The 27,798-nt window shown below is 41.7% G+C and overlaps 1 protein-coding gene across 1 annotated transcript in view; it reads left to right on the forward strand.

Moving 5' to 3' along the window:
• LOC127578220 (metabotropic glutamate receptor 8) overlaps positions 1–27,798 on the forward strand; it is a 272,133-nt gene that overhangs the window by 207,004 nt on the left and 37,331 nt on the right. The window contains exons 6-8 of the mRNA XM_052029966.1: positions 257–457; positions 14,328–14,467; positions 16,511–17,446. Of these exons, the coding sequence (XP_051885926.1) occupies positions 257–457; positions 14,328–14,467; positions 16,511–17,446 (1,277 nt within the window). The remainder of the gene's footprint in view (positions 1–256; positions 458–14,327; positions 14,468–16,510; positions 17,447–27,798) is intronic.

The following is a 27,798-nucleotide window of genomic DNA, read 5'->3' on the forward strand; positions in this document are numbered from 1 at the left end:
ACTATCAACATGGACATTAATGATCTTGCCATTTCTTGAACTGTAGGTGGTGACAGGCATAAATGGAGAGTAGTTGGCATCTACTCTTAGGTCAAGGTAAAGAAAAAGTTAACCGTAAGTTGTTGGAACTCGACAGTCAGAGGTCAAATGGTCTTTAGAGTATGCTACTGTATTGAAATTGAAAAACCATCGGGATTTTGTACTGAGCCAATGAAATGGTGGGTTTAATAATGAACCTTTTAATCATTTGTTGTAGGATTGGAAAGAATCGGAAGGGACTCATCGTATGAACAGGAGGGGAAAGTGCAGTTTGTCATTGATGCTGTATACTCCATGGCACATGCATTGCACAATATGCACAAAGAATTGTGCCCTGGTTATGTTGGTCTCTGCCCTTCAATGAACTCCATAGATGGCAAGGAATTGCTTCACTTCATTCGAGCTGTAAACTTCAGTGGTAAGTGCTTCCATTTTTGGCTCTGTTCAAAGTTTTATTTTCTGGTTCTCATTTGAACATTTATTTATGTGTTTGCAACTCTTGAAACTATTGTGAACTTCCCACTGATCAGGCCTTCAGCTGTGTTATTCACAGCTTCCTACTGTGTCCGCCATTGTTTTCCTCAAAGGAGCAGGTGAATTTGGCTTTACATCCCACTGGGCCTAATTACAAGATAGTAATCTCCACTGTCCAATATTCGTGAGACACAAGGCAACTGTGCAGCTGTACCACAGGGTTTTCTCTGTTCTCTGAAGGACCAAGATACACCAATGGTATCAAAGTGTATTTGAAATATTCCAGTGTGATTTTCTTACTGAATATAACTACAACATTATTTATTAATTCTAAGTTTTTCAGTTTCAACTTGATTTGTTTTAGTCTTTTTAGCATCGATAATTGCTTTGTATAAATGAGTTAAGATTAATACCTTTAATCTGGTTTCACTTTTAACCATAATCATTTTGTAAACTTGCACTCATGAGCTGAATAACTCCTATGAGTGCATGTTGTGCATTGGCCACAAAATCACGGTCTCATCCTATGGTTCAACCCTCCTCCACAGATTGTAACTTGTACAGCAGCCAAGTAGGAATTGAACACCAACTCCTCCTTGCTGTTCCAAACTCATTCTGACCCCATTCTCAACTGGTATGTTTTGTTCCCACTGGTGCAGCTTTATACATGGACTTGTACCACCAAGATGAAGTCTATGAACAACAACTGGCAAGTTATCCACTCTTTATCAAGCATTGAAATGCCAATGACGTTAAAGCCTTATCTACTGTGACCTAGCAAAACTGGTGCCAGATCCAGTACTGGTTGGAGTTCATTTTAGAAAACAGATGCGCAGGCAGTGATTTCCTGCTTAACTCATCCATTAGAAGTGCTTGATTCACCCAATAAAACTTTACTCACTAACATCATAGCCTTCATTTCAGGATCCATTGAGACTGAACATTGAGGCTTTGAATCAGGTATGTGCTTTTCTTGAGCTACAATGGAAAAGAAGGAACACTAACAAAACACCCTTCATATCCTCATGAGCACCATGGAGCTCTTCACAGACAATATATTGTCTTTGAACTACAGCCAATGTTAACACTGGACCATATGAGAAAATGAGATAGGAGCAGGAGTCGACAATTTGCCCTTCATTCATCAAGATAATGGCTGATCTTCTACCTCAATGCCATTTTTCTGCACTTACTCCATATTTCTTTTTTCTCTTAATATCTAGGAATCTATTCATCTCTGTTTTGAATGAACTCAATGACTAAACCTCCCCAGCCGCCCTGGATAGAGAATTCCAAAATTTCACCACCTCCGTACGAAGAAATTTTTTTGCTGATCTCAGTCCTAAACGTCCTACTCTTTGTTCTGAGACTAGGACCCTTGGTTCCTCATCCATGGGAAATATTCTCCCTGCATCTAGCCCGTCGAACCTTGTTAATAGTTTTTAACATTTCTATTAGATCATCTCTCATTCTTCTGAACTTTTGAGAATACAGGCCCAGTCTACTCAACCTCTCCTCATACAGCAAACTCACCATCACTGAAATCACTTTTGTGAATCTTCACTGCATTCCCTCTATAGCAGGAGATAAGGAGAGCAGAACTGTACATAAAGCCTAATACAGGAGACATCTTTACTTCTACACTTAAATCCTCCTGTAAAGAAGGTCAGCCTGGCTTTCAAGGCTTCCAGATTGCTTGCAATCCCTGCATGTTGGCCTTCAGCGTATTATATACAAGGGCATCCTGGTGCCCTTAAACGTCAACATTACTTGATCTTCACCATTTAAAAAATGCTATGCTTTTCTGTTTTGTGCACTAAAATGGATAGGTTCACATTTTTCCTCATTATATTGCATCGGCCAAGTTCCCATTCTCTCAGGTCATCAATATCCACCTGATGCCTTTTTACATCCTCTTCCCTCCCTCCACATAATCCCATCTGGCTTTCATTGCCAAGCATGGAATATACTTACACACGTAAAGAGAAAATTAACTCAATGAGCAACGCACACAAAGCGCTGCAGGAACTCAGCAGGTCGGACAGCATCCATGCAGAGAAATAAACAGTCAGCATTTGGGGCCGAGACCATCGGGGCTGCCTTTCCAGGAGCCAAAATAAGAAGATCACGGGAGGGGGAGGAGCACAGGCTGGCAGGGGATAGGTGAGTCCAGGTGAGGGGGGAAGGTAGGTGGGTGGGGAGGGGGCTGAAAGGGAGTGATGTAAGAAGCTGAGAGGTGAAAGGTAGAAGAGACAAAAGGGCTGAAGAAGAAGGAATCTGGTAGGAGAAGGCAGTAGACCGTGAAATAAAGGGAAGGTGGTGGGGAATAGATGGGCAGGTCATGAGGGTGGGGGAGGGGAAAGAGAAGGGGGAGGGGGCCACAGGAATGAGGGAAAACAGAGGAGGGAGGAAAAAGGGGGGAAAGAGGGGAGGGGTTACCAGAAGTTAGAGAAATCGATGTTGAGGCCATCAGGTTGGAGATTACAAAGGTGGAATATGAGGTGTTGTTCCTTCGACCTGCATCTGGCCTCAATGTGGAAGTAGAGAAGGCCATGGATAGACATGTCAGTGTGGAAATGGGATGTAGAATTGAAGTGTGCGGCCACCGGGAGATCCTTGCTTTTGCAGCAGACGGAGCGAAGGTGCTCGACAAAGCGGTCACCCAATCTGCATCAAGTCTCTCCGATGTAGAGGAGGCCTCACTGGATGCAATGTGACACCGTCGGATTCACAGGTGAAGCGCTGCCTCATCTGGAAGGACTGTCTGGGGCCCTGAATGGTGGTGAGGGAGGAGGTGTAGGGACAGGTGCAGCACTTAGTGCAGTTGCAGGGATAAGTGCCGGGAGGGTCTTCTGTGGGGAGGGACAAGTGGACAAAGGAGTCACGGATAGACCAATCCCTGCAGAAAGCAGAGGGGGTTGGGGAGTGGAAGATGTGCCTGGTGGTGAGATCCCATGGAGGTGGTGAAAGTTGTGGAGAATGTCCCTGTTATGTTGGGGGGGGGGCAGATGGGGTGAGGGCAGACATGTGGGGAAATGGAGGAGATGCTGGTGTGGGCTGCATTGATGGTGGTGGAAGGGAAACCCCGTTTCCTGAAAAAAGAGGACACCTCCGATGTCCTGGAATGGAAAGCCTCATCATGGGAACAGGTGCAGCGGAGGCAGAGGATCTGGGAGAAGAGGATGGCATCCTTGCAAGTGACAGGGTGGGAAGAGGTATAGTCAAGGTAACTGTGGGAGTCAGTGGGTTTGTAAAAGATGGCTGTGGTTATTCTGTGTCTGGAGATGGAGACAGAGAGATCCAGAAAGGGGAGAGAGGAGAGAGATGTTGAAGATGGACCAGGTAAATTTGAGGGCAGGGTGGAAGCTGGAGACAAAATTGACGAGCTCAGCATGGGTGCAGGAAGCAGCACCAATGCAGTCGTCAATGTAGCGGAGAAAGAGTCGGGGAGCGTTTCTGGTGTGGGCTCGGAACATGGACTGTTCCATGTAGCCGACGAAAAGGCAGGCATAGCTGGGGCCCATGCGAGTGCCCACGGCTACACCTTTTGGTTTGGAGAAAGTGGGAGGAGCCAAGAGAGAAGTTATTGAGGGTCAGTACCAGTTCTGTCAGACGGAGGAGAGTGGCAGTGGAGGGGACCTGGTTGGGTCTGCCGTCGAGAAAGAAGCGGAGAGCCTTAAGGCCTTGCTGATGGGGGATGGAAGTGTACAGGGACTCGATGTCCATAGTCATGGTCAGGGCCATGATTATGAGGCGGTCAGGGCAGGGGAACTGAAAGTTGTTACAGATGAAGATGAAGGTGGGAAGGGACTGGACCAAGGGGGACAAAATGGAGTCAAGATATGAGGACATGAGTTCAGTGGGGCAGGAGCAGGCAGAAACAATGGGCCTACCGGGGCAGTTAGGTTTGTGGTTCTTGGGTAGGAGGTAGAAACGGGCAGTGCAGGGTAGGGGAACCATGAGGTTGGAGGCTGTAGAGGGGAGATGATCTCAATGATATGTTTTTTGGCTCATGGATAAGCAGGATAACTTCTGTTCCTTTTTAGAAAAGACACAAGGGTGGAAGTTTTTGTCTTTGGTCACCAACGCTCTTGTGCGTGAGTTGCCTCATGGTTGCAGTCACCTCCACACTTCAGTGGTTAGAAGTGCTAGTGGCCAAAGTCATGTGCCTCTCTCGCGGTGTTGTCTTACACTCTGATTAGGTAGAGAAGGCCTCAGTTTAAGAGTGCTTTGGAATAACATTCATTCTCACAATGAAGCAGGTGCAGTACTGCACTATTTTGCCATTGTGGATTGTGTCCCAAATTCTGGAGTGGAGCATTGGCTTAGAACCTTCAGATTCAGAGACGACTGACGGAATTAGCCATTATTTTCCAGGCTCTTAGTCTGACTTTTATTTACCTGCCCTGCACTTTCTCTGTAGCTACTGTACTATATTCTGTATTCTGCATTCTGTTTTCTTTTCACTATTTTCTGTATTTTTACATTCATTTTACCTCATTGTACTTGTGTATGGCATGATCTGCCTGGATGGCACACAAACAGAAGTTTTACACTGTACCTCGGTACACTTGACCGAAGTAAATCAATGTAATAGCCCAATATATTTCTTTCAGAACAAAAGAGAGAATTTAAAAAAGGTGCAAGCACTGTATATCTTATGTACCAGTATTCACACAACAATATTTTAAAGCTACATTGGTGTCTGCTACATTATGGCAAAAGTACATTTCTCAGTCTTCCTGATTTTGGGAAAAAAAATTGACAAGTGTGAACCTAAAAAGTGCTGATGTTCGAGCTTGCATTAAGCCAGGAATTGCAGAAAGCATGATTTTGCCATGTATCAAAACTATGATTAAAGGCAAAATGTCACAAATCATTTGCACATCCAGAGGAACAGCAAATACCAAATGCTGCATTACTGTAAGTTTTCAAACATCATTTTTTCACAGAATGTGGAATTAACCACTCAACTTTAGCCTGCCTCACCACTGCATTAGCCGGGGCTGTTCTGAGCTGCATGAGAAACAGAAGCATGAATAGGCCATTCAGCCCCTTGTGCCTGCTCTGAAATTCACTTTGGTCACAGCTGATCTTTTACTTCAGCACCACTTTCCTGCACTAACCTCATTTCCCTTGGTTCTCTTAATATCTGAAGAAGTATTGACCTCTGTCATGAATATACTCAGTAGTTAAGCCTGCACAGCTCTCTTGGAAAGAGAATTTCAGAGATTCATATCTGCATTCTGAATGACTGACCCCTTATTTTGAGTTTGTGATCCCTGATTCTAGACTCGCTAAACACCATTCCTACATTTATTCTGTCAAGATCCATAACATTTTTGTACGATCACCTCTCAGTTTTCTAAACTCGAGAAAGTATAGGCCTACCTTGCTTAATCTCTTATGACAAACCCACCAGGAATCAATCTGATGTATCTACACTGCACTCCCTCCATTATAATTATATCCTTCCATATGTGGAAAGATCAGACCTGTACAAACTATTCCAGGTGTATACTCACCAGAGCCCGATATAATTGGAGTAGGATCTTCTCTTGTGCTCAAATCCTCTTGCAGTAAAGGCCAATGTACCACTTACATTCTTAAATACCTACTCAACCTTCATGGGAATTTACAATGAATCATGTACAAGGTCATCCAGGTCCTCAAAACATCAATGCCTTTCAATCTCTCACCATTCACGGCCAAGAAAGCTCACCAGCGCCTCTACTTCCTCAAGAGGCTAAAGAAATTTGGTTTGTCCCCTTTGACTCTCACCAACTTTTACCGATGCACCATAGAAAGCATCCTATCTGGATGTATCATGGCTTGGTGTGGCAACTGCTCTGCCCAGGACTGCAAGAAGCTGCAGAGACTTGTGGACACAGCCCAGCGCATCACGGACACCAGCCTCCCATCCTTAGACTCTTATCTTTACCTCTCATTGTCTTGGTGAAGCAGCCAGCATAGTCAAAGACCCCACCCACCTGGGACATTCTCTCTTCTCTCCTCTTCCATCGGGTAGAAGATACAGGAGCCTGAGGGCACATACCACCAGACTTAAGGACAGCTTCTATCCCACTGTGATAAGACTATTGAACGGTTCCCTTATACAATAAGATGGACTATGTCCTCACAATCTACCTTGTTGTGACCTCGCACCTTATTGCACTGCACTTTCTCTGTAGCTGTGACACTTTACTTTGTACTAACTCAATGTAACTGCACTGTGTAATGAATTGACCTGTACAGTCGGTTTTTAAGACAAGCTTTTCAGTGTACCTCGGTACAAGTGACTATAATAAACCAATACCAATACCGAAAATACTCCGCACTTCTATTTTCTGACAAAGCTGGAAAGAAACCTCAATTTCTTTCACTTTATTTTCCACCTGCCATGTCCTCACATGTTCTATTAACCTGTAACTATCCCTGTGAAGCCTCTCTGCATCTTCCTAACAGTCCATACTGCCACCCTGCTTTGTATCATTACCAGACTTGGATATGTTACTCTTGATTCCCTCATCCATATCATAGATGTAGACTGCGAACAGTTGGGGCTCCACAACCAATCACAGCTTCTCAAATCAACAGTGATCCATTTACCGACACACTCTGTTTTCTGTCTGTTAACTAAACTTCAATTCATGTCAATTATTACTCCCGATACCATTTTACTTCTAATTTTGCTTAACAATCTCTTGTGTGGCACTTTATTGAAGGCCTCCTGAAATTCTAAATACACATCAATTGATTGTTATCTATTTTTCCAGCTACAACTTCTTAAAAACTGGCATTTATCAACCAGGAATTCCCTTTCATAAATCCACGTTGACTCTGTTCAGTTGAATTATTATTTTCTAAATGCTCCGTTACCACTTTCAAAAAGTTGATTCCAACATTTTCCTTATTAGTAGAAGATAACAAACTTGGTTTGTTCTCTCGTGAGTGCCACCCTCGCTGTCTGCAGTAGTCTTGTTTCTGGCAGTCTGGTTTCCTAACACATCTGAACCGTGCGATGAAAGGCGTTATTAGAACTGCACAGCATCACCTTGCCTGCAGGAATGTGTCCTTTCCTATATTGCCAATAGCTGCCAGACTATGTGAGTAATTGCTTTTGTTCATATGCTGCTGTGTCAGTATTTCTTTTAAGCCTGTTCTTTCTAACGTGGCTGCTAATTTCCATCCCCAATACATGAGCTCCAACCTGCTCTGTGTGTCTTTTCCATTGAGAAAATGAAGGTGAATGGAATAAATCTTGCTCTTGTATTTGAGGATGTTGGTGGATGTTTTTGTATTTTACTGGGGAAAACACTCCAACAGTATAATCCGAAAATTGCACTAAACTCTTCAGTCATCTTTGACTCTGGCAGACCACCTATGAAGAAGACAAAAGAACTGATTTAAGGTCATTTGAAATCCAGCACTTCCAGCAATGTAGCACTCCTGGAGTATTGCTCTGAAAAATGCCTAATTAAAATATTTCTGGCATCATTGTCTAGCAGTATTTGACTAACATTAGCAAATTGCAAGATGTTTGAGCTGCTCTCTGAACACCAATCAACGAAGTGTAATTCAGAAATGTTTGATGGCAGGAATCCATGTAGAACCATCCAGCACAGTGCCATTGATTGGAGTTTCAGAAGCTTCCAGAGGAATTAATGAGGTGTAAAAAAAAACTTAAATGATGAATCAATACATGTTGAAGAATAAGGAACTAATAATATCTTAGTCCTTCTTTCTTCTTGATTTTATCCCTCCAGCTGTTTTATTAGCCCTTTTTGGTTACACTAATTCACAGAGCAATGGTGAAATGATGATGCTACAGTTGATTGTTTAGAATGCAATGTAATCCACACATAGGTTCATTTTCACTGGATTTGAGATTTACAAGCATCTCATAAAAAAATGAGGTGGTGACTATCACTTGTCAAGAATATATGGCACAATAAATGGTTTCAACTTTGATTTAGATGTAGTTGTTGAAAACGGGGGTTCATCAGAAGACAAATAATTGTTGCTCAGGGCTCTTTGGACAAAGGGAGTTATCATCACTGCGCGTGTATAAAGGAATGATATTCCTGCAATGCTGGGAGGATTTCTGAAGAGCTTCCTGGTGATTCTTTTGTCCTGAACCTTGTTGCTCTTACACAATTGAGACAAAGAGAAATGTATTCATTCTGACACCTTTAATCCCAGCTGCTTTGTGTATTATAACCTGCTTGTCCCAAGAGGTCTGTCTCCAACATAGTACTTACACTGCTTGTCTTTAATTCCTGGCTGTTTGTCACAGAAACCCAATTTCATCGTGCTTGATATCCAAAACAACACAACACGCTTGAGTCCAAATTTTGGGCTGACCTCAAGTAACCCAATCAGGTGCACTGACTGATCATTTATAAGGCTCAGCATTTCTTTTTGTTGGAAGTTTCCATTACTGTTCAGAAACTAAAGAGTATTAGAGTGGAGTGGATCTGGTATTCTCTGTAAGCAAGAACTGAGTTGTAAGGAATTCAAATACCTAATCTCCCATGGGTCTGAGAATGCTACCTATCTGATCAATTTTAAATTCAAACTCTGCTGCTGGTGGATATTTTGCTCCAGTCATGTGGTGGTCAGCGTTTAAATTCACATCACTAGCTATGAGTCATAATAGAGTGTGCTTATAAGATGAAATTGATGTCCTGTGAAATAGCTGCTGCATGTAACTGAGAATAACCATTGCCTTCATGACCTCCATTTGCTGTAAAGATTAGGCCACAATTACCTCAAATGCTGTGATGCCATTTTGAAATGTCAGTCTTGTCTTAATCAAAATGGCTGCTGTATTTGCCCTCCATAACATTGCGGCTGCAATTTGTAAAAGACACTATGAAACACTTGGAAACTTTCTTGCGAGCTGTAAGTATGGTATTTTTCTTTCATTGTCTATCCCGCTCTCTCTCTATGCCATTTTTTCTTACGTACTTTTATACCTTTTTATTTTCTTTCTCCTCTTATCCACCTTGCTGAATAACTTATGCAAAATCAAATGCTTAATAGAAACAGTTTTGTTCAAGAGTAGTGCTTCAAACAAAATTTACTTCAGACTTATAAAGAATATCCAAGAAAATCTTTGCTTCATGTAACTCCTCTCTTACATCCAACTGTCTGAAATCCATTCCTTTCCAGCTGTGTAACGTTGCAGATTGCTCCATGGGATGCTGAGCTACTCGCGTCACCAATGAGAGTATCAGCTATCCCAGGGAGTTTGACCTTATAAAACCAGAGCTCTTTCCAGTTGCCACATCAGTGTGTGTGATTGAATATTGATTACCCTTCCAAAAACAAATAGACCAGATTGAGTCTTGGCCCCCTGTACCTCCCAGCTGACCAATCTTTCACCATCTTGACAAGAAGCTGTGAGCATAAAGTTAAGGGGCCTGGAGAAGCTCTTTTACTACTCTGGAGAAGCCAGGCAAATCCCCTGCTCCTGATAGCCTGCACCCCAGAGTAGTAAAAGAGGTGGCTGCAGAGATAACGGATGCATTATTTATGTTCAGCAAAATTCCCTAGGCTTGGGATGAAATGTGATGAATTTGAAAGTAGCAAATAATATAGCACCATTTAATGAAGGAGAGGAAATTATTGGGAAATTTTGTCTTTAGTCTATTGTCTGTTGCCAAGAAAATGCTAGAATTCATTATTATCTATGCCACAGATCATAATGGGAGATCAAATCTGGGGTATTGTGTACAGGTTTGGTGTCCATATCTAAGAAAGGAGATATTTGCCTCCAAGGAAATTTAGCTACCAGATTGATTTCCAGGAAAGGTGGGTTTGTTTGGCAAGAAGAAGTTAAGCAGGCTGGGCCTATACTCTTTGATGCTGAGAAGAATGAGATGTAATCTCACTGAGAGAAACAAGATTTGAAAGGGACAATGCTGTTTCCTGTATTTGGAGGCTTCAGAACCAGGGGTCACAGTCTTGGCATAAGGGGTTGATTATGTAGGGCTGAGATGGTGATGAATTTCTTCACAGACAGGATTGTAAATCTTTGGAATTCTTTATCCAGAGGGTTGTAAATGCAGCCATTGAGTATAAACAAGGCCGACACTGATGGATTTTTAGACTCTGAGAGTGTGGAGAATGAGTAGGTTGTCCTATTAAGAGAGACTAAGCAATTGGGCCTTTATTCCTTGGAGTTTAGAAAAATGAAAGGTGACCTTATTCAAACACATAAGATCCTAAGGAGGTTTGACACAGTAGATGTTGGGATGTTTTCACTCATAGGAGAGTCACGAACGAGGGGACATAAGTACAAAATAAGGGGCCAGTTATTTAAAATTGTAGTGCGTGGAATTTTCTTCTTTCAGAATCTCCAGAATTCTCTGCTCCTGTGGGTGGTGGAGCCCAGATTATTATATATTTTTAAGGTCGAGATAGATAAATATTTGAAAGATCACGAAATTGCGGGTTACAGGGAACTGGTGCAGAAGAGGAGTTGAGGCCAGCATAGATCAGCCTTGATCATATTGAATGGTAGGGCAAGCTTGAAGGGCCGAGTGGCCTCCTCCTGCTCCTATTTTCTTGATCAGCATTGATCTTGTAATTGGTTTATTATTGTTACATGTACCGAAGTACAGTGAAAAACTTTGTTTTGCATGCCATCCAAACAGATCATTTCACCACATCAGTACATTGAGGTAGTGCAAGGGAAAAGCAATAACAGAATGCAGAATAAAATGTTACAGTTACAGAGAAAGCATAATGCAGACAGACAATAAGGTGCAAGGGCCATGACAAGGTAGATCATGAGGTCAAGAGATCATCTTCAACATACAAGTGGTCCGTTCAATAGTCTTATAACAGGGATAGAAGCTGTCCTTGAGCCTGGTGGTACATGCCTTCAGGCTGTTGTATCTACTGCCTGATGGGAAGGGGGAGAAGAAAGAATGTCCGGGGTGGTACAGGGTAAAAACAGAAATGCTGAAAATACTCAGCAGGTCAGGCAGCACCTATGGGGAGAGAAACAGAATTAAAGTTTCAGATTAATGACCTTCAGTCAGAAACAAGAAAATGTGGAAAATGGCCATGTTTTAAGTTGCAGAGGAGTGGAAGGAGTTAGGAGAACAAAGGAGATGTCTGTGATAGAGTGGAGACCAAGCACACACGGCACAGACTGATGTCAGCTCAGAGAAGTTAGTGAAAGCTTGTTGGTAGCAACTAATCCGTCTGGAGAAGTGTAGATCGAGGGAGATAATTGAGAAAAGAGGAGAGACTCATCCACAAGCAATGCTGGAACAGTGAGATACAAAGTACACCAGTTGCTGGAAATTTGAAAGAGAGGAGACGAGTGGAAAAGTTCAGTGTGAGGAGCACTGTTTGTGGAGAGAGGGAAAAGTGAATTAAAGTTACAGATTTAAAAAGAACTGCAAATGCTGGATATCTGAAACGAAAACAGAAAATTCTGGAAATACTCAACAGCTTAGACAGCATTTACAAAGAAAAACAGAATCAACTGCCCAGGTTGATGACCTCTGCATCATGAAATGTCGTCTATCTGAAGCCCCAACCTGAGCCCCCGTTCTACAGATGCTGTCTGATCCATTGACCACACCCTGAGCTTCCAGTTATCTCTTGCTTTAATTCCCCATCCCACTCCCACTGACTGCTCTAAATATGTCCTCTTCACTGCTCCAATGAAGGCCAAAATAAGCCCAAAGAACAACATTTCCTTCATTTTCTGTCCAGGCACATTACACATTTCAGGATTCAACAATATGTTTTACCATTTCAGATGTCCAGCCTCTCTGGTAGATATCAGAACTGGTCAGTTTTGATGTGAGAACAGCAAATGCTGGGGGTGCTCAGCAAATTGGATGGTGTCTGTGGAGATGAGAACACTGTTGGGGTTTCAGGTCAATGACCCTTCCTGGTGCAATGTTATCAACTTGGGACATTGGCTCTGTTTCTCTCACTATGAATGCTACCAGCCCTACTGATTGTTTCCAGCATTTTCTGTTTTTGTTTCAGATTTTCAGCATCTGCAATGTTTTGCTTTTCAAGCTTTAGCCTGTTCTAATGTAAGAGCAGAGAACACTGGGGGTGGTCGGTGGGACAGATCACATCTACAATGCCCACACAATAAACCCTCTTGGGTGCAACAGAACTTCTAGGCAAGGGTCTTTTACAAACAGACGGACCATTATCTTCATTGGTGAGAGGAGTTTAACACATTATCTGCTGCTGGAAGGCTGTTTTAAGCTCGGATCTTCAGATCGGGACTTGAAATTACAGCCTTCTGACTTGGAACCTAAACTGCCAGCAAGTGAGCTGTGCCTGGTGCTTGGATTGCAAGAAAATTTATAGTGTCCCACAAATCTTCATGTTCAAATTAAAACAGGACAACAATAATAACTACAGACACATCAGGCTCAGAGTCATAGAGCTGTACAGCGCAGAAACAGGCCCTTCAGCCCACCACGTCTATGCCGACCATCATGCTAATCCCGTGTGCCTGCTTTAATTTTATATCCCTCTATGCCTTGCTCATTTACTTCATAGTTCTTCAGTAAATGTTAGGTGAATTGGAAAACTATTATAGTTACATTCCCTACAGTTACCTTTCTCACAAAATCAATTTATATTCAAATGTGCCTTCTTCCTACTTTGCTCTATAGCTCATGATACCAGGAATACCCAGGGATCCCAAGGGCCAAATGTTACTTTGGCACAATGATGGGAAAAACCTCATGTTATCCTATCTATTCACTCTCATTATAAAAAAACCACACTGATAGGAAACCCCTCCTGCCCAGTTTATTCTCCATTGAGTGGAAGTGGGACTGATCAGATTGCTCCCTGGGACCTGAAGGGCCAAATGGGGGCATACTGTGCTGCTATAATTATAAGATGTCCAATTTGGTACAACCGGGCAGCCAGACCTGGGCGAACCTGTTGGTGTCCTAACAGGAGCTTTTTCCATTTTGCTAGCTTCATGGTACCTCTGCCTGATTATCGGATCAAGCGGTTTCCAAGCCAGCTCCAGCACAACAATGTTCATTCAAAATTCTACTTGCTTAGCTTGAATGGTGCATCTTAATCTGACTCACAAATACGTTTATCACCACTGAGCAGGACTGCCTTTGCTGCTTCAGGTTTGAGAGCTTTTAAGGCATGGGTTCGTGACTATTTAAGACAGCAATATGATTGCCTGAACTCCACATTCAACCTCTTCGGCTTCAGCTGAATTTGAAGCCCAGGAAATCTACTCAATCCTCCCCCAATATTTTGTGCATTAAAACTTCTGAATTGATTTTGATATTGAAGTCATTTTGGATCTTTGGCAAAAGTACTTCCTTCATGTCAAAAAATGTATTGTTTTCATGGTATTTCTCATATAAAGTAATTTAAATATAGAGTCAATCTGGGTTTTAACACAGCTGTCACAACCCTCCTTCAGCTATACCTGTGTGCTGCATTATTGCTGTTTTATTTTGACATAGTCTCTCAATACTGTAAAATAAAAATCAATCACAGATTAGATAGTATGCAAATCTATGTTATACCATGTACTTAAAGCAATATGGCCACCTTGTTTTTCATGTGGAAGAGATTTCTCAACACACATATGTTTGCTTGGAAGTAACTGAAAATATGTTAGAAGTTTTTGTTCCAAATGAGTTTCAATTATGGGGTTCAGAGGCATTCACGAAAATTCCCACCACTTATTCTCAAATCAAATGATATATTCTTTGCTGAAAGTAATTGTTTTGTCACATTCCCTTATGTTTCTCACATGCTTTTTGGAATGTTTATTCATCTTGCAGGAAGTGCTGGCACGCCTGTGACGTTCAATGAAAATGGGGATGCTCCTGGGCGATATGACATCTACCAATACCAGATCGTCAATATGTCGTCTCACGGGTACAGGGTTATCGGACAGTGGACTGACCACCTTCATTTGAACGTAAGCAATAAGTTTTTCCTTGTTGACGACTAAAGCAACACAGCCAGTTGTGGTTCAGATTTTCCACTGGGAACTTTTCTGTTTTCTGGAATCCAGACTGTCTTTTATGTCTCATCCATTTTGACCACTAAGTGCTGGACAATGTTCTCATCAGAAAAGCACTGAATAGCATGAAATTGACTGTAGATAGACATAAAATATTTGCTTTGTGTTCATCCCTTGATGCGTTCAAATTGTGTATCCCACTTTTCATGCGCACTATGATGTAACGAGGTTTGCTTTTTGGAGCATTGGATAATGTGCATTATCTTTTCACTAGGAATTCGTATTATCGAAATAATTTGTGGAATCGGGGATATTATGGCTATTGCAAGCCTCCGAGTGTCTTCTTGTTATTGTGAGCAATGGATAGATTAGTAATAAGACCCATTGAGGCAGTAATGATGTCAGGGCAGAAAGAAAATTCTCATTGATATTATCATCAATGATTCTGCTGTCATTTTCTGGCCACTGCATTTTCAGCAGGTCAGAAAGTTTCTTTGAAGTTCATTTTAAAATATCCACTGAGATTTCAAAAAAAAACTACCAAGCCTCATCTTTCAGCTTTTTAAAACAAAGTTGTGGGGATCTGGGTTTTGCTGGTAAAACCAGCATTCTTTGCTATGATGAAGTGTCAGTCAGTAACTAGGCCACTCAAGAGTCAGTTACATTGGTGTGGGACTGAATACACATGTAGACCACAATAGATGAAGATGCAAGGCTCCCTAACACAATGTAAACCAGCTGGGTTTTTACATCAATGAAATTGCTTTAAGTCGAAGGTACAAAGTCCTGGGTCTTTTCTCCAAAACAGAAGCAGAAGAATGTTCTATGATTGGTGGTGCTGCCTTTCAGAGGAAACATTAAACTGAGTGCAATTTTGCAAAGATTATTTAATCCCTGGTATCCTGATCCATTTGTATCCCTTGATTAATATTTCTAAAATGAGATTATCTGCTTATGTTGCTGCTTGTGCCAGCTTGCTACACAAAAATTGGCTGCTGGCTTTCCTACATTACTACACTGACCATCTTTCAGAAGAATTTCATTGTCTATAAAGTGCTTTGGGATATCATAGTATTATATTTTGATATGATGTAGAAGGAGGCTATTTTCTCCCATAGCGTCTACGCTGGCTCACAAAGCAATTCCAATCCCCTGTAATTTTCCCTGTAACCTATTCTCCTCACATTCCCAACAGCTCCTTCCAGATTCTACCACTCACCTACATACTAGAGGCTATTTATCAACTTGCACATTTCTGGGATTTGGGAGGAAACCAGGACACCCATAGGCAGCCAACGCAGTCACAGAGAGAACATGCAAACTTCCCACAGGCAGCACTGGAGGTCAGGATTGAACCTGGTTTGTTGGCGCTGTGTAGGCAGCAACTCTACTGGCTGCGCCCCTGTGCCATCACGAACGATCTGAAAGGGAATGTGTAGAGCATTATGATTCAAAAAAACAGAGTGACTTAAGAGGAAGAATCCCGCCCACCATCCCATTCACCATCTGCAACCCCGGCCACAGCTCCTCCAACACCATGTGGATCTCCCCATACAGTGACCTAGCAAAGAATATTTCCAGCAATATGCTTGTACTATTACCCTTGCTAATCCTTGACACTTGCAGTGTTGAGGCAGGTACAATAACAACATTTAAAAGACAATTAGACAGGTACATGGGTAAGAAAGGTTTAGAGGAATATGGGCCAAATGTCGGCAAATGGCACTACCTTAGATGGGCATCTTGATCGGCAGGACGAGTTGGGCCAAAGGGCCCATTTCCGTGCTGTATTACTCTATGAACCACGGAATATTTAAAATTGCACTGTTTTTTGCTGGAGTTTGCTGCAATGACTTAATACGAGCATTTCTTCCAGTGATAAATGTGCCACTAATTATGTAAGAAAGCTGTTTAAGTTTCTTTAAATGTTACTGCATGTTCCAGCATTGCCTTTTATGTAGCAAACGGTAGATGATGCGTTCATTTACCTCTCCACAGGTGAAGGACATGCAGTGGGGCAGAGGAGGACCGGCCATTCCACAGTCAGTCTGCAGCCTGCCGTGCAAGGCTGGTGAGAGGAAGAAGACAGTGAAGGGTGTGCCGTGCTGTTGGCACTGTGAGCGCTGTGAAGGCTACCAGTACCAGATCGACGAATCAACCTGTCAGATGTGTCCATTCAATAGGAGACCCAACGCAAATGGCACAGACTGTCAGCTTATCCCCATAGTCAAACTAGAATGGCATTCTCCTTGGGCGATCGTCCCTGTCTTCATAGCGATACTTGGAATCATAGCCACCACGTTTGTCATAACGACCTTTATTCGTCATAACGACACACCGATAGTAAGGGCATCTGGCAGAGAGCTAAGCTATGTCTTGCTGACTGGAATATTCTTGTGCTATGCTGTAACCTTCCTAATGATTGCAACTCCCGATATAGTTCTTTGTTCCTTCCGGCGAATCTTCTTAGGGCTGGGCATGTGCATTAGCTATGCAGCACTGCTCACCAAGACTAACAGAATTCACAGAATATTTGAACAAGGTAAGACATCTGTCTCTGCTCCCAGGTTTATCAGCCCAGCTTCCCAGCTGGTAATCACTTTTAGCCTCATCTCTCTGCAGCTCCTGGGAGTCTTTATCTGGTTTGCTGTTGATCCTCCGCACACCATTGTAGACTATGGGGAACAGCGAACAGTTGATCCAGAAAATGCCAGGGGCATTCTCAAATGTGACATTTCTGACCTTTCTCTCATCTGTTCCCTGGGATACAGCATTCTGCTGATGGTCACATGTACTGTGTATGCAATTAAAACCAGAGGGGTTCCAGAGACCTTCAACGAAGCCAAACCCATTGGGTTTACCATGTACACCACCTGCATAATTTGGTTAGCTTTTATTCCAATATTTTTTGGCACAGCCCAGTCTGCAGAAAGGGTAAGTGTTTTAATACCTTGGTGGTCTTCCATTATGCCATAGTATTGATGTCTCTCATTGAGTGTCTGCTTTAATCCATCTATATGTATTTGTCTTAATCTCTCATTACCAAGTGAACAGCAGTAATGCTTAAAGACTGTCCTTTTGTTATAAAAATGTGTTATCTATTGTGATGGTGGAAGCTTTGTCCATTTGTACCTGCAGATGTTTTCCATAAGATACACGAATTAACCTTAAATGGTTATACAGTAGTCTCCCAGCTCAAGATGAGTATCCAATCCAAAAACTAAATAAGAAATGAACATGTCACCCAAGAAGTGTACATGGGAGCAAAAAGTGGTATCTAGTACTGATGCATTACGTCAGGCACCAACTGCACTCACTTTTGAACATTCAGTTGCATTGATTTCATTAACATTATGGTGAACACTTCTTATGACTCCTTAGACTTAGCTTCTACCAGTGACCCAGCATAAAAGGGGGCAATTGCTGGGAGCTCTGTTGTGACTCGGTGGTTAGAGTAAGGTTATTGGTTCTTGTTCTTTCCTGAGTCCATCGATCACTGACAGCACATGGCCAAGACATCAGTAGTAGCTTTGCTTTTTGATTCTGTTGCTTCTTGAACACTCACTAGCTAAGCAGGAGTTGTCAAGGAATGAGCAAACTATTTTATGCAGTGTTGGACGGTTTCCTTGGTGTACCAGTTGTGACATCATGCAACTAAGTTCAACCCCTGTTGCTAAGTAGCTTTTCACAATACTGTGGTGGGAATGATGCTAATTGGAGCATTTTACGCAGGCATGCTCCTTGCAGCTCTCTCACCCTGGATTTCGAAGCCCATTTCAGAAAATCAAAAACTGGAACAATGTCTGCGTTCTGAATGAGTAAGAAAACTGAACCTGGACAATCACGATCCACTTTCATCTCCACGCAGCAGAAATCCACAATGGAAGTTAAAATAGCGAAAGCACAAGTTCAAGCCAGATAATCAGAAATGTCACTGATGGTAAATGTAATGCCAAGAACATAAACGTGACCTAATGAGGCCCTTAAAATCATGTTTTGATTATGGAAGATTCCAAAATTGTTATACAGTCAGATGATGATTCCTAATGCGAATTCAGGGAAACTTCTTTATTCAGAGAGTAGGACTCAGTATCACATGGCATAGTTAAGGCGAATAGTATGGACGTGTTTAAGGAGGAGCTAATCAAGTACACAAGGGAGAAAGAAGTAGAAAGATAGGGGCTGAGTGAGTAGGGATGGAGGAGGTATGTGGGGTATTAGCAGCAGCATTGAACAAATTAGAGATAATGGTCTGTTTTCTGCTGAAATTTCTATGTGATTACATAATAGAGCAAACAGGACATAGCCTTTAAATTTTCAAAAGGAATTTTTATTCCACATGAGTTGCTGTAAAGAATCACACTCATGGAATAAAAACTGCATTAATAAAAGTTACATTATATTCCTTGTATTTGCTTGTGTAATAATAAACCTCATATTACTTTGATCCTTCAATACATTTATTAATAGTGACAAGCAGAAATGTGGTATACATTAGGGAGCATTAAACGCTGAGAAGTATTAAGGGATGTGACTGAAAACCAACCTTGATTGCTTTAACTTAACAGTATTTTGTGGAGAAGAGTTGTTTTGGAGTGAACAATGTGACAGAGAAACCATTCAAAGAATTGAAAGGGTCGAGTATCAATAAATTCTACAGTGTTTTTCACAACCTTGGGATGCTTGCGTAAACTCTCAAAGCATTCATAACCAATTACATACTTCCAAAGACCAGTGATTAACGTCATGCTGGAATTGTAGCAGCACAAGATCCTGCGCACAGCAATGAAATGATGAGCAGAGTTTCATTGATGCTGATTGAGAATTAACTATTCATCAGGAGAGCTCCCCTTACAATAGAATATTTTACCTCCTGAGAGGGAAGCCAGTGACTTGTCTCATCTGAAAGGCATCATCTTTTAGAGTACACCTTTCCCTCGGTACTGAAGAGTCAGTTTGGACTTGGTGATTAAATGGATGAGCTGATATTTTGTGAGGTTTGTCATTTTAAATAATGTTGACACACCACCAAAGTAAAAAGATGCAGCTGAATATGCGTATAAGGAGAACTGCTGATGAATGGTTGGCGTCAGATCTGCAATAGAAGAAGACTGATTGAAATTGTGCTGGAGAAAGACTGTGTGCCCACAAAAGAAGTTTGGGCAGAGGATTGAAATAATTGCTGCTGCATTTTGTCATCCAAGAAATCAGTGAATCGGAATAATTGTACGCATGACTTTCTTCATTTGTAAGTATGAGGTGCCAGACTGGACAGTTCCAGAGAAATAAAAGCAGAAAATGCTGGAAATACTCAGCAGGTCAGGCAATACTTGTGGAAGAAGAAACAGATAACATATCAGGTCTGAGACAATTTAAAAGAAGAGAGATCTGACAAAGGGTCTTGGACCTGAATCATTAACTCTGTTTCTACTTCCACAGATGCTGCCTGACCTGCGGAGTGTTTTTAGCATTTTCTGTCTTTACTTTGGATTCGTAGCATCGGCAGTTTTTAATTTAAAGTTCGAGAGAAAACTGGTGCTGATGTGGGGAGGACAAAATTTGGACTGAAACGTGGGTCTTGTTGAGTCTGAAATTCTACTTTAGATCAGGAGGCAGGCTGAAGTTGATTATATATTTTGATATTTGTCAAGGTGCTGGATATCAGTACAGCAATGGGTGGTGAATCTTTGGAATTCTTTACCCTGGATGGCTGTAAAGGAGCTGTCATTGCATTCATCCAGAGCAGAGGTGGATAGATTTCTGGATATTAAGGGAATCTATGGATAATGGGGGTCATGAATGGAAGAGCAGATTCTAATGACCACTTGACCTATTCATACTCATATTTCTTTGTTTTTGATAACCTTTTGTGCCAAAGCAACGAAATGTAATAGCAATGAATTGTCAGATCATGGCAATTCACAGTCCGGCAACAATGTGTCCTACTTCCAACATCGACAAAATCAGCCCCTGCATTAATTTCCATTCCATATATCCCCATATCAACAATTTATCTCTCTGAGGTAGGTCAAGCCGGGTAGTCAATTCTTGCTGACTTAAGAGGAGATTTGCTCCAAAAACATTAACAATAGAAAACAAATCCAGAGTACTCACAGAAAAAGGATATTCCTCTCCCATCATTCCCAGTTTAGCCCCAATTTATTTTAAATCTCCTACAGCTCATCAAGAAAGATATTATCAAATAATTGTTGGGCAAAGCAGACTTGAGGAATACGCTATTAATGTTACGCTATCAAGTCACATTCAATCTATATTGTTGAAATCATTTGGGTGGAGTTTATTGAAGCTTCAATGATTTCTTACTGAAATTTGAGGAATGACTATTGTTCCTTTCCTCACATTAACTTTCCTCCCATTAATCGCTTATACCTCATTTGAAGCAAATATTATACTACAAAGCAGGTTCTTATTATTTATATCTAGGTCTGAATTGGGCTTGGACATTTGAATTTATCTTTTCTGTAACCAGTGCATGTGAATGATCTTGACAGATTAGTTTCAATTCCACGTAACGTGTTTACATTCTGAGATTCTTTCATTATTTGACCTGGGAAGAATTTTGTTTATCTTTGGTACCTGAGATTCAACCCATAGCTGGTTGAAGCAGCATCACAAGCAAGCTTTTGAGAGAGCAGAGGATATCTAGATGAAATGTCTCCTGCATGCAACATCAGCTGGAGATGTTAGAACTTTGGTATTCACAGAGAGCATTCAGAAAATGCAATGATAACATGAGCAGAAAAAGCCTATGCCTTGGCGAGTAGCAACCTGTTTGATTTATAATTATAGAGAGTTGGTGTATAATTATAGAGAGTTGGGGTGGTGTGAAAGGACATGCCTTTGGCTTCCTATTAATTATTAAAGGGCAGATAATCTTTACTAACTGGGAGTCATTGTTCACCATAGAGGATTACTCAAAATCAGTGTAAGTGTTAGCTTAATCAGAGGTTTAATGTAATATATGAAATATCCAGCTTGTAACTGGGGTGACACAGTGAAGCAGCTTTTAGTGCTGCTGAGACACAGTTCCAGCGACCCACATTCAACTTGACCTTGGGTGCTGTCTGTAAGGAGTTTGCACATACTCCTTGTGAACACGTGGGTTTCCCCCCAGTGCTGCAGGTTCCTCCCACATTCCAAAAATATGCTGGTAGGTTAATTGAAGATGGTATATTGCCTCTAGTGTGCATGGGAGGCCGGAGAATTGGGAGAGTTGATGGGCAAGTGAAAGAAGTTTTTTTAAATACATAAGGAATAAAAGAGAGACACGGGTTGACATAGGACCAATTGATAACGGTGCAGGAGGTATTATAATGGATGATAGTGAGATGGCAAGGGAATTGAATGAATATTTTGCATCGGTCTTCACCGTGGAGGACATAAGCAATGTGCCCGTTAGTCAGGAGTCTCACGAATTGGAACTGAGTTCAGTTGAGATTAATAGAGAGAAGGTGCTAGGAAAACTAAAGGGGCTTAAGACTGATAAGTCTCCCGGACTGGATGAGGTGCATCCCCGGGTTCTGAAGGAGGTGGCTGTAGAGATAGCGGAGGCATTGGCGATTATTTTTCAGGAATCGATAGATTCTGGCATGGTTCCGGAGGACTGGAGGGTAGCAAATGTAGTTCCGTTGTATAAGAAAGGTGGGAGGCAGCACAAAGGCAATTACAGACCTATTAGTCTGACGTCAGTGGTGGGAAAATTATTGGAATCTATCCTCAAGGAGGAGGTTACCGAATACCTAGAGGCGCAAGGCAAGATTGGACCTAGTCAACATGGTTTTGTGAAGGGGAGGTCCTGTCTGACCAACCTATTGGAGTTTTTTGAAGAAATCACAGGTAGGGTGGATAAGGGAGAGGCGGTAGACGTTGTGTATTTAGACTTTCAAAAGGCCTTCGATAAGGTGCCTCACAAGAGACTGATTAATAAGATGAGAGTTCATGGAATTATGGGTAGGGTAGCAAAATGGGTGGAGCACTGGCTGGTTGGCAGGAAGCAAAGGGTGGAAATAAAAGGATCTCGTTCTGGTTGGTTACCGGTTACTAGTGGTGTGCCGCAGGGGTCGGTGTTGGGGCCGCTCCTTTTTACCTTGTACATCAATGATTTGGATGATGGAATAAATGGTTGTGTGGCTAAGTTTGCGGATGACACCAAGATAAGTGGAGGAGTAGGGAGCATAGAGGAAATAGAAAGAATGCAGAGGGACCTAGACAGTTTAGGAGAATGGGCAAGAAAATGGCAGATGAAATTCAATGTTGAGAAATGTGCAGTTGTACACTTTGGAAGCAGAAATAAGCGGGTAGATTATTATCTAGAAGGAGAGAAGATTGATAGTGCGGTAGTACAAAGGGACTTGGGGGTACTCGTACAAGATACCTTAAAAGTTAACCACCAGGTTGGATTGGTGGTTAAGAAAGCGAATGCTATGTTGGCATTCATCTCGAGAGGTATAGTGTATAAAAGTAAGGAAGTGTTGATAAGGCTCTACGGGGCACTAGTGAGGCCTCATTTGGAATACTGTGCGCAGTTTTGGGCCCCACATCTTAGGAAGGATGTGCTGACGTTGGAGAGGGTTCAGAGGAGATTTACGAGAATGATTCCGGGAATGAAAGGGCTTAAGTATGATGAGCGTTTGTCGGCTCTTGGACTGTACTCACTGGAGTACAGAAGGATGAGAGGGGACCTCGTAGCGACATTTAAAATGTTGACAGGTAAGGATAGAGTGGATGTGGCTAGGCTGTTTCCCTTGGTGGGCGAGTCCAGGACCAGAGGGCACAATCTTAGAATTAGAGGGTACAGTTTCAAGACAGAGATGAGGAGAAATTTCTTTACCCAGAGGGTGGTGAAATTGTGGAACTCCTTGCCACGCACAGCAGTGGAGGCCAGATCAGTGGGGGTGTTCAAGGAGGAGATAGACAGATATCTAAATAGTCAGGGTATCAAGGGATATGGGGATAAGGCTGGAAAATGGAATTAGAATAGTTTTTTTCTTTTTTTTCTTTTTCTTTTCTTTTTTTTCTTTTCTTTTCTTATTTTTTCTTTTTTTCCCACCCCATTTCTTTTTCCCTTTTCCTTGGAGCAGACTCGATGGGCCGAATGGCCTGCTTCTGCTCCCTTGTCTTGTGATCTTGTGAATATAGGTTACACAGAAATAAATGGGGGAATGGTGCAGGTGGGAATGTTCTGCAAGCCGGCATAGACATGATGGGTCGAATGGCCCCTCTCACTTCATGCCATAAGAAACTGAAACTGGGCATATCTCAGCAGAATGTATTGTTCTTCAAGATCAAAAGAGAAATGTACAACATTTATTTGGAATGAAGGAATTCATTATTCTGTCCCTGGGACATTTTATCTATGGTATAGCTCATTATACCATGTGAAAAGTAAATGCCTGTTCTGTCTTTAGGAGTGACAGATGGGGCTGAACTTAAAACTTGCAGAATGGTACACCACAGTAGAAGACCATTTAGCCTATTATACTATCATCAGGGATCTGAAATAGTCAACAGTTAGTCCCACTCTTCAGCTCTTTCTCCATATCCTGCTTTTTTCCCCCTTTATAAAGTCTGTAACAAGGTCCAATAAAGTTTATATTTTGATTCAAAATGCATGCGTCTTCATCCCTCAAAACCTTATTTCTGATGGGAGGATTTCCATTAACCTACCCCTTATGAAATTTGGGTTCATATTCGTACTTATATGGGTTCCAGTGTGCCTAAAAAGAAATAAGGGCATGAGCTTTCACTAATTGTCAGGGGAGCACTTGCCTTTCTCATACTTTGGTACTTTGATTATTGTTTAAATTGTTAGTGGCGAGGCAAGATAAAAGTTTGATACAATGACATGTGCATCCACTGTAGATGATGCATATGCAATTCTATCTTTTGTCCCAAACTGATGGGAATGGCTGAAAGATTTCAAATAATCAGACACACATTAAACTTATCCAACCTTGAAGCTATGGATAAAGAATAGAGAGGTGCCTTGGCTGAATAGTTAAAGCAGCTGTTTTATCAACAGTTTGAATACCCGACTGATTGAGTTGATTGAGGTATGATGGCTGTCCATATTTACATTGCAAGCACCAGCAAACACTTTTTCATCTGTTTCAGATTATTATCCCTACTATTGTAACAGGAAAGTTTCCACATTTCAGAGAAATCAAATGAAGTATGTTTCATTTGACCTTCAATATCATTCTGCCACAGAATACAACATTCACTGGATGATGGTCATTAAAAGAAACAACTGAATAAGTGTAAGGTGTCCAAAGAGCTGGAGAGACAAAGGTCCACAATGTGAATGTGATGAACAAGCCTTTTGGGGACTGATTGGAATTTTATTGCAGTGTTAACACAAGAACTCATTGATAATTAATCCAACATCATCGATTTACACAGAGCTAAAATTGCCAAATAAAAGTTCTGGACTAGAGCTATAATGTTAATAATTCAACTAGGACCAATTTGAACCCCACCTGAGCTCAAGTACATATAATTTTCCATCCCCCATCCAACAAGAGCATTGGTCTAAATATAACTATCTCTAAAATGCTATTCATTTGTAGTGACATAAAGCAAATTATCCTGACCTGGATAAAGTCCTGGATCAGGACAGCAGAGCATGGCATGGACTGACCCGACAAACAGACAAATGTTGTATCAGAGCATACACGTGACCTAACCTGAACGTAACATATTATCAGGTCCCCTGGGGCTTAGTTGGGTAGACAGGGCTCTCTTCTGGGCCACAAAGCTTCAAAACATCAGGTTGAGAGAGATAAAAGGGCAGGTGATTACCTTGGCCCCATGGCCCATATTTTTGGGTCTCTTAAGTCTCTTAAACTATTAACTAGCGTTTCAGTGCTTTTTTGTTGTTGCAAAGTATGCTTATAAAGGGGTTTGCTTGTGCACATACTCAGTCAACTGCTGCCTTAATGTTAAGTCATGGTCACCTCACCTCTGGAATTCAACTCGTTGGTCCATGTTTGGACTTAGTCTATGATGAGGTCTGGACTGCAGTGATCCTGGTGATGGGACACCAGAAAGCAGGTTATTGGAGAGAGTGCTGCTTGATAGCACTGTCAATGACAAGTTCCATCACTTTGCTGCTGATTGGGAGTGGGCAGTAATTAGCCAGATTGGATTTATCCTGTGTTTTGTGTGTAGGACACAGCTGGGTAATTTTCCACATTGTTGGGTTGATCCCAATGTTTGAACTGTACTGGAACAGTTTGGCCAGAGACAGAGCTCATTCTGGAATGCACATCTTTCGTACCACAGCTGGGATGTTGTCTGGTCCCATAGCCCTTCCTGTATCCAGTGCTCTCTGCTGTTTCTTGGTACCAAGTGGAATGAATTGAATTGGCTGGAAAGTGACTTCTGTGACAGTGGGGACCTCAGGAGATAGCTGAGGTGGATCATCTCTTCAGTACCTCTGACTGAACGTTGTTGTAAGTCGATATGAAGTGTAATAACAACCTGAGAAGAGACGAAAATCATGTTTGACTACTCTCACAGAACTTGACGATGTGACTAGTGGAATGAATAAGGGGGAAGCCTGTGGATGTATTGCATTGGGATTTCTTTTTTGATATGGTCCCAAACAGGAGATTGGACAGTAAGACTGGAGCACCCAAAACTCAGGATAATTTACTAACATGGATTGAGAATTGGTTGTTAAACCGAAATCAAAGAATGGGAATAGATGCATCTTACCCAAGTTTACCAGCTGTGACTGGTGGGATTGGTGCGTAGGACACAACCATTTAGGACCTATATCAATGATTTGGCTGAGGGGACTAAATGTTCTATTGCTGACCAGTTGGGATTGTGAGTAGAGAGAAGAATATAAAAAGGCTTCAAAGAGATGTAGACAAGCTGACTGACTGGGAAGCAACACGGCAGGTGCAATATCATGTGAAAATATAAGAAATTATCTGCTTTGGTGCACATAACAAAAAGCCAGAGTAGTTTTTAAATGCTGAGAGATTGATAATGTTGATGTTCAAAGGGAGTCTGGTCCCTTGTATATAAGTCACTGAAAGCCAACATGCAGATGCAGTGAGCGATTAGGAAGACAAATGGGATGTTGCTCTTTATTACAGGAGGATTTGAGTACAGCGTTAAAGATGTCTTACTGCAATTATATAGGGCATTGAAAGACTACATCTAGAATACTGTGCACTGTTTTGGTCTCCTTTTCTATGAAAGAATATACTTGCCACAGAGGGATACAATAAGGATTCACCAGATTGGTTCAGTGATGGCGGGCTTGTCCTGTGAGGAGAGGTTCAGTAAACAGGTTCCTTATTCTTTAGAGATGAGAAGAATTTGAAAGGAAATCTCATTGAAATTTAACAATCCTTGCAGGGCTTTGCAGGTTGAGTGCAGGGAGGATGGTTCCTTTGGCTGGAACAAGAGGTCACAGAATAAAGGATGGGTCATTGAGTTCTGAGGTGAGGGGAAAACTTCTTTGTGCAGAGTGTGGTGAATTTTAAGTATTTACCCTGGTAGGTTGTGGAGACCAGAAGCCCTGCAAATTGACTGATTCAGACTTACGGGTCTATCAGTCAGTCACAATTCGACAGAAGTGCATGGTCGCTTGGGACATACAGCAGTTTAAGTGGCTAAACTCTAGCAGTTCTGTTCTGAGCTGTTGATGACAGTCATTGAGATCCCATCCAGTGTTTTTTTTAGGGTTTTCATTAATTGAGGGACCCTTATAATGTGGCTCAAGTGAATCATCTTGATTCAATCTTGAAACCCAGCACTACCTTGGAAAAGATATTGAACCAAAACGATACTGGGGCTTAGAGGGTGCAGTGACGATGGAAACATTGCATGGTGTTGAATTTAGAAGGTTGAAGGGTGACACTGCTAATGTTGAACAGATGGAATTTCCTCTGGTTGTGACCATTTTGAGATTGGGGCGAGAGTGCTCAGGAGTGAAATTAGGAAGCACTTCCAAAGATAGATAAAAATAATGAAAATGTGGTACCTCCACATCAATATAAATGTAGAATTACTTGAAACTTTGAAGACTTGAGACTGGATTTTTGCTAGAGAAAGGTTTCAAGAAAGATGAAACAAAGGCAGGTAAATTGAGTCACTGTACAGATTAACCACAATTTGAATGAAAACAGAACAGCCTCCATTTTTGTGTTTATGTTCCTAAAGACCGAAGCACAGAAGTGTTTCGAAGTTATCGATCTTCTGTTTTAAGATTCGGTTATAGAACTCCATTCCTTTGCATGAAATTAATG

The sequence above is a fragment of the Pristis pectinata genome, chromosome 15 (genome assembly GCF_009764475.1).
Source record: "Pristis pectinata isolate sPriPec2 chromosome 15, sPriPec2.1.pri, whole genome shotgun sequence".
In the NCBI taxonomy this organism is placed as follows: Eukaryota; Metazoa; Chordata; class Chondrichthyes; order Rhinopristiformes; family Pristidae; genus Pristis; species Pristis pectinata.